This window comes from Ruditapes philippinarum, unplaced genomic scaffold (genome assembly GCF_026571515.1).
Source record: "Ruditapes philippinarum isolate M1 unplaced genomic scaffold, ASM2657151v2 ctg19180_1_1_1_1, whole genome shotgun sequence".
In the NCBI taxonomy this organism is placed as follows: Eukaryota; Metazoa; Mollusca; class Bivalvia; order Venerida; family Veneridae; genus Ruditapes; species Ruditapes philippinarum.
The window spans coordinates 1-8,190 of NW_026856256.1; the positions used below are offsets into that span (position 1 = coordinate 1).

The 8,190-nt window shown below is 32.4% G+C and overlaps 1 protein-coding gene across 1 annotated transcript; it reads left to right on the top strand.

Annotated features, from left to right (window-relative positions):
- The first annotated feature begins 533 nt into the window (after window positions 1-533).
- Window positions 534-7,973, top strand: LOC132745982 (beta-1,3-galactosyl-O-glycosyl-glycoprotein beta-1,6-N-acetylglucosaminyltransferase-like). The gene is made up of 3 exons (XM_060735017.1): window positions 534-1,571; window positions 4,976-5,202; window positions 7,068-7,973. Exons 1-3 carry the CDS (start codon window positions 595-597, stop codon window positions 7,385-7,387), a joined length of 1,524 nt encoding a protein of 507 aa, XP_060591000.1. The 5' UTR covers window positions 534-594; the 3' UTR covers window positions 7,388-7,973.
- Window positions 7,974-8,190: the final 217 nt, after the last annotated feature.

Genomic DNA, 8,190 nt, shown 5'->3' on the forward strand with positions numbered 1-8,190 from the left:
CAAAATGAAATTTTTAAACGAGACTTCGAGGGTACGATATGCATTTGATATGGATTTATTGGACTCTTGAAATGAAACGAAATGACGCTACATGGATAAAAGTTACTGAATTTTATCATTCTATGTAGTGACTTATAAAAATAAGTTATAAATTGTTTTCATTTAAATATTTCAAATGTTTTAGATTTATTCAAAGAAAACTAATGGGGCTGGGAAGTAAATAACAGAGCCCAGATCGTCGTTTTTTTTAAAAAAATACAATTAATATTAGATCTAATTTTATTTAGATGTTTTTGTGTGTGCAAAACATGTACTTAACAGCACTGTCTGTACAATATTTAACATTTTATATGCACGATGCCAGCAGTACTCAAGCAAAACTACAATTTAAACATAATGTTTTCATGACAATATGTTGAAAATCCGTAAGCCACACATATTCGAACGAATAAAAATGGCAAACAAACATACACATACTGTAATAGTTTAATCATAGAATATTTAAAATTCTCATAATTCTTTGAAAACATGGCAAGTTTTGTGTTTTATTTTTAGACTTCAGAAAGACGCCTGGTCCGATGGTTTGTTTTATCCATGGCAACGGCGGTGCTGAAGTATGGGATGATAATAGCAGCTTTAACGGTGTGCGGCCTCCTTCTATATTTAGCTGAGTACCGGTCTATAATTAGACAAGGAGATCTAAAAATAGATTTGCAGACTGGATCTCAAAGACACCTTGAAAACGTGGAAGATGATGCTTTCAACGGAAAATATAATGCTGAAAAAGTCATGTTTCATGTTGATAAATACAATCTTACAAATAAAGTTCTCGATCTGAAAGGATCTTTTTACGGAACTGAACAATCAGAACTTAAAACTGTCAAAATACATGGGCTATCAAATTTAATAAATCAAGCAAAACCTTTCATTGTAGCAGACGATAAATTAGAACAGTCTGATCTTGAAAAGGAGCGTTTCTTTAAAGTTGATAGATTAGTTAAGGAAGTAAATTGTAATGCTATCATACATGGTGATAAAAATGAGACCAAAAAGGCGGAAAATATTTCCGAAAGTCAGCCTAAAATTGGCGTGAAACCTGAACAATATATAAAACTTGCCAAAAATTGCTCAAACTTTATATCTGAAAGAGGTTACATCACCGATTCATTAACAGAGGTTGAAAAGAATTTTCATATTGCATTTAGTCTTTTAATGTTTAAAGACATAGAACAAAGCGAACGACTTTTAAGAGCCATTTATAGACCACAAAATTTTTACTGTATACATGTTGACAAGAAGACATCAGATGACATTTTCAAAGCTATGTCTTATATTGCAGACTGTTTTGAAAATGTATTTATTTCAAGCAAGCGTTTTGACGTAAAATGGGGAACAATGACAGTGTTAGAGCCGGATTTATTATGCATGGAAGAATTATGGAACAAAAGTAAAACATGGAAATATTTTATCAACCTGACGGGACAGGAATTTCCATTAAGAACTAATTATGAACTTGTGCAAATATTAAAAGCCTATAATGGTGCTAATGACTTGGAAGCGACAGTTAAACAGTAGGTGAATATTCAATTCAAAATTTTGTCGGATATAATTTGATTATTTTCATTGTACATAGCGATAGCAAGAGTTTTAAATGATATGTTAATTTGACCATTATTTCTTAGAAAATATTTTTAAATTCACAGAACAGAACAGAACAGAACAGAGTTTATTTCATAACTTGTACACACATAGGTACATCGTTATTACAAGCATTTTTAAATATAATTATAGGTCACATATTTTACAATTACACATAAAGAAAAAAACAAATCAATACAATACTGAGCAATGGGATATTTAATACATACAATGTGATACATTACATACACTGACAAAACTCCATTAATCAATTATATATCCATTTCTTTAAATTACTTCTGTAAATGAATAATGAAGAGTACTAAATTTAAGCGAAGAACAAACTATAACTTCGCTTTTAATCGAATTTGTTTGATAAATTATTTATATAATAATATACTTAAAAAACATCAAGGTATATATAATCAAAACTGCATCATAATACTATTGAAGATTTCTGAAGTAATCATTTCGTTTGATGTTTGCCTTTTTTAAATAATAACATAAGTTTGTAATTAATTTATGACTTTTAGATTGTAGTAGTTCTATAAATTTGGCCATACTAGGCCTAATGTAAAAATATCGCTTAATATATTGACTACGTAGATTTTCATAAGCACTGCATTTTAAAACAAAATGATATTCGTCTTCGAGTTCGTTAGTATCACAGAATTGACAAGTTCTTTCGTGGCGTTCTACACGGCCTCGACCATACCTTCCGGACTCAATTCTAAGTCTGTGAGAGGACACTCGAAGGCGTGTAAGAGCGCTTCTAAAAGATTTACAATTAATCTTATCTAAATATAATTCATAACAGAACTGATCTTTTACATATGAATATAGATGACTGAGCACACCATTACTAGATACATCTGCACGCCATTCTTGTAAATAACAATCGATAAGTCTTTGTTTAAAAACAGGTAAGAATTGTTTTAACAATACACTATCGGGAAAGCAAAACCAAGTACCGCAAGCAGTTTTTTAATTTTACATGTGCCATTTTCACATTTGTCACGGGCATTTTCGTAAATGCATTTTAATATAATGTTATCCGTATTCAGTAATTTAAACCAATACTTTATTTATGTGTGTACCTAATGATAAATAACGGATACCTCCCTAATTCCCCGTAGACCGATACGTTACTTGTACTTAATTTAACGCCCAAAATCGTTTTACAGTATTTGAGATGTACACGTTCTAACTCTTTGGACTTAGTGAAGCCCCAAAGCGGGCAGGCATAGTTTAAGATAGATCCCACAAAAGCATCAAACAATTGAAGCGATATCGAAGGGCTAAGTTCATATTGTTTTATATTATTTAGCAGTATATTTGAGGCTTTTAAGGCCTTTCCGACTATGTACTGGTTATTTAATACGAATGGGCCGGTATAATTAAAACACCACCCTAGGTAGTTGAAGTCATTAACTATTTCTAGAGGCACATTATTGAAATGCCAGCGCTCATTACATTTTAGCCCACCCCTACGACGAAACACCACTATCTTGGTCTTAGATGTGTTGACTTGTAGGCCCCAGTACTGGCAGTACTCGTATAATTTGTCTAAACTGGCCTGCAAATCTTCAACAGAATGGCCAATAATTGCCATATCATCGGCGAATAGCAGTATGATAAGGCACATATCATAAATAGATAAACCTGATTTAATGGATCCTTGCAGGAAAAGTTCCAAGTCTTCAAGAAAAAGGGCAAACATGACTGGCGAATTATTTAGGCCTTGCCTCAATCCAATGGAAATATTGAAAAAGTCAGAATAGGAATCAGAATGTTTAACACAAGACTTAACTATATTATACATAGACCTAAACATTTTTAAAAGTTTTCCATCCAACCCAAGATGATACAATTTAAACCACAGTGCCTGTCGATAAACGGAGTCCAAAGCCTTTTGTAGATCACAATGTACAACGTTATGGCCGCTGCGTTGCATTCTAAAATTAAAGAATCAAGTCCGTTTTAAGTGATTGGTCAACGTATAGAAAACAGCAATTAATACTGTTTCTGCGACTTAATTCTTTAAACACAACCATTTTATAAATACCCGAAAGATTCAATAATTTAATAACCGAACTAAGGCTTTATAAATATTTTTTCTTACAAATAAAAACAAATGCATTTTGAAGAAAGTCTGACATGAAGTAAAGCGTAAAAATTATGCTTTCAAACTGAAATGCTTAAACCAGTATTTTAGACAAATTTAGCACAATTAGCATAATGATTAATATGACTTTATTTGTGTACATGCGCTTGTTAATAAAGTTGCTTACCTTATAGAATAGGAAGAATGAATACCTGACAAAGGACCAAAATTCCCAGTCGGCTTAACAAATCTGTATCAAATATGAATGTTTCTGATAAATTATTTCTTAGACCATCAAAATTAGAATGATACTACCTTTAGAAATAAATCCGTGAATAATACCGTTACGTGTTACCGCATGCAAAATATAATTTACCCTAAGAACCACTGATTAAACTAAAATGTCACAGTTATTTATTACGGGAAAAAAAACAACAAAAGAATGTTTGAAAGTAACGTAATTTATGAATGCTGAATCAATGTTAATCATTGCATCATGAATCTACAGTTCAGGCCAAGTTACGTTGACCTCTATATTCGAGGTGATATTTGTGTTAACTCAACTACCGCACAAACTTGGAGCATGAAGTAGCTTTATTTGATTTTTTTTATAATAAGTATTTATTAAGTACCAATAAAAAATAGCGTTACATGAAATAAGTATCCGTCAATGAATTCTAACAGAGTTCTTTTTGTTAAAATTACAATGATGAAAAGGCGTTCACGAAATATCTTCTGCGTTGAACTTCAAAGTCCATCTTGTAAGGGCTTATTTGCGTGAAAAAGAATTAGACAACTTTCATTTTACTTTTAAAAACCGATTATTTTCATTCCATCTTAAAATGAAACATAACTTTACAGTATGTATGATTCGGTGAAAATCTGGCTAATAAAAAATTCACCAATTAATATTTTTCTGTACGTCATATTCACCAGCTGAAAAGTCAATAATTGAATAGGACTACTTTTTAGTTAACAATTTATGTTTCAAAAAATCCAGTTACATGTATTTGTAAGAATGTCCTTTTTTGTTGATTTACTAATAATGTACTAAACGAAGTGTCACCGTAATGTTCAACAGTCCGATTGTCGTATCAAATAGATAAACACATTTTGTGAGGTTCGAATCCCAATAACTATACAAATGATGTATATAACTTAAAATATACCATTACAAAGCTTTTTCATTTCATAACCATTGGTTGAATAATAAAAAGACATTTGTATTTTCAGCGTTAACAAAGGTAGATGGGAGGGTGTTGGTCCCCCGCCTCATGGAATTGTTCCAACAAAAGGGTCGGTCCATATCGCAGCCAGCCGAGGATTTGTTGATTATGTATTGCATGATCAAAGAGCACACGATCTTTTGAATTGGACAAGATATACCAAAGTACCAGATGAAACATTTTTTTCATCATTAAACCATAATCCTAGCCTAGGAGTTCCAGGCTCATATAAAGGTGAGTTTTTATTTATATATAAATAAATATCAACCCTTTATATGCCGGATTTGTGTGGTGGAACTGTAACAGTCCGTTCAAGCTTAAAGGATTGCAATATCAAAATCTAAAAAAGACAAAACAACAACAACAAAAATTGAACGGCCAACATTAGAGGCTGGTCAGACTCCTTTGATGTGCCGATAGGCCTTGCTCTATGTTGGTGACAAAGGCTAAACACTTCCGGTTCAAGCCGATTAAGGGTTCCATGATAACCGCCGTATTAACACATCTACGGATGTTTCTTAATTCTAACATTGATCATTACCATGATTAAATGTTGCTTTCTGCTAACGTCGGTGCTAGGGGGGGGGGTAGACGGTAACTTGCACATTCCATTAAAGTCCGTGAACAGGTTTAATCAAACAGAGTATGCAACATTTTCAATTTTGTCTTGTTGAGCTTTCTTTAGGGATTCTGGATTCTGTATTTCTCTCTATTTTAGTTTATGGTAATTGGTAAGTGGTTTCTGTTGTTGTTGTTCTTGGGTTGTTCTTTTATTCCTAATTGATTAATGTACAATCGCCCTTGGAATTCATGGGTTGCTTCTTAAATTTGTTTGAAGACGTCTGATAGAAAAGCAGTCAGATCCCCTTTAAAAAATCATTTTCACGGGGTTTGAACCCCATATGGATCACAAAATTGAGCATCAGTAAAAAATATATGTGAATTTCCGCTCATCCAGATGTGAGCTATAATAAATATGTGAAGGTAAAAATATGTCAATCAAAGGGTAAGTTTTCAACTTTTTTAACATTAATCCAATTTCTTTATTTTGAACAAAATCTCAAAATATTTTCAATACGAGTTTGTTTGAATATTAAACATCGTTTGGTGGTAAGATTTTGTGAAAACTCAACGCATTGCATGTTTTGGGCACATTAGCACCAACGCAGGAAAGAATATCTCGGTATGAAGACTGCATAAAAATCCAGAACAAAAATGGATAAAGTCAGGAGGGTAGAATCACGTTTCGATTTTCTTTTAAAGAAAAGCTTTGAATTTTATATAAAAGTTAAAAGTTGAAAACTTTACCTGTGATTGATCTTTTTTCACCTTCACACATCGAGTTATAGCTCACAACTTGCTGAGCGGAAATTCACATACACTTTTTACCGATGTCAATTTTGAGTTCCATATGGCATTCAACCCCCGTGATTTTGTCCTACAGATACATTGTTTATCGTTTAGAACAAGCGGATTTGGGACCATACCCAGCTTTCATGGAATGGTTATAAAGTGTGACATTGAAGATTCGATCACAGTCGTATGGTGACATCTACGGATGTTTCTTATTTCTAAATTTAACAAGTGTCCTGTATAAATGTTTGAATTCTGATAAGCCGGTGCTAGGGTGCGTGAACGGTGGCTTGCACTTACCGTTACCTCTATGAACATAAACCGAGTCTGTAACATCTTCAATTCTGACGTCTTAGGTTTTATTTAAGGGTGTTTTTATTCGATCGTATATTCACCATCAGCCATCGAAATAAAGTTTTAATGTTACAAATAAATAGAAAGAAAACCATGCCAGTTGTCAATAAATTATTTGCATTTTTAAATCGAAGTTGTCCGACAAACTTGCAATAAAATTAGAAAGAATCCTACACAATTTTGTTTAACATTGGCATTTGTCATTGAAAAAATATTGTATACATTACCATAATTGTAGATTTATTCCGTTCATATAAATATTTAATTTGTCGTATATAATCGAAAACGCTAATTTCAGTGTGCCGCATAGTTTTAGGCAGTTCGGGTTTTAAGCGGCATAAGTAAGATTTATGTTTCTAATTTTACAATAGACTGTTCCATTATTTTTACAGGGTATCCCGAGACAGATATGAAGGATGATATTAAACCATTTGTTGCTCGCTTTAAAAATTGGGGCGGAGGAAAATATAACTGGCCTTGCCACGGTCAAAGAGTACGTCTGGTGTGTGTGTTCGGTACGGGTGATCTCCCTTTAATTGCGTCAAGAAGAGAACTATTCGCCAACAAATTTTATTTAACTTCTCACCATTTTGCCTTAGACTGTGTCGAAGAATTGCATTTTAATCATACTAGAGACGAATATTTAGGAAAATTAGCATTTGATCCAAGATGGTATGCACAATTAGGATTTGTGCGAAATAAAGTAAACTAATATTTCATGATAAACAAAGCAATGTGAACGGTTATAACTATTATGTAGATTTAAGTCAGTTGAACAGAAAAAATATTCATTTACAGAACATTATTACATTAAGAGCGCAAAGTTATGAATAAACTGAACATAATGTCTCTCCGTGAATATAGACACGTTTCGCGCTTTATGATAGATTATATGTGTTCTGAAATAGGGTTGCACGTGCAATTAATATATCTTCATTAGCTACTATCAATGTCCTCTTATTACTGATATTCGTATGGTGTATAAACAAGCAACACACCTCATTATATCTGAGCCGGTAATACAGGTCTCGAGTTACTATTAAGTGTTGAGAATTGAGTTCCAATCCAAGCCGGTGCTGTGGGCGTGAGGGATGTTGCACTTAATCATTATCCCTCATGTACAGCCTCAATCAAACCGAGTCTGCAATGTAAATGATTATATAATGCAATTATCATCTTGTAGAATATGGAATTGTGCTTATATTTTCTGTGTAACACCAATTTGAGGTTTGATGCTTAGAAACAAACCGAGAAGTCATTGCATTCGACAAATGTTTACAAGTAGCACTATACATGTATATATAAACAACTTGTATATATATATATATATATATATATATATATATATATATATATATATATATAACTATATATTGGGTTTACTTTCAATTCTACAAAAGTGTAAAAGTATTTTAAAAATATAAAGCTATTGATATAGTTGCAGCAACAAATGTTCTATTTTAACACGACTGTCACAGGGGAACACTTTTATAAAATGTTTTTCTACACTGTTGT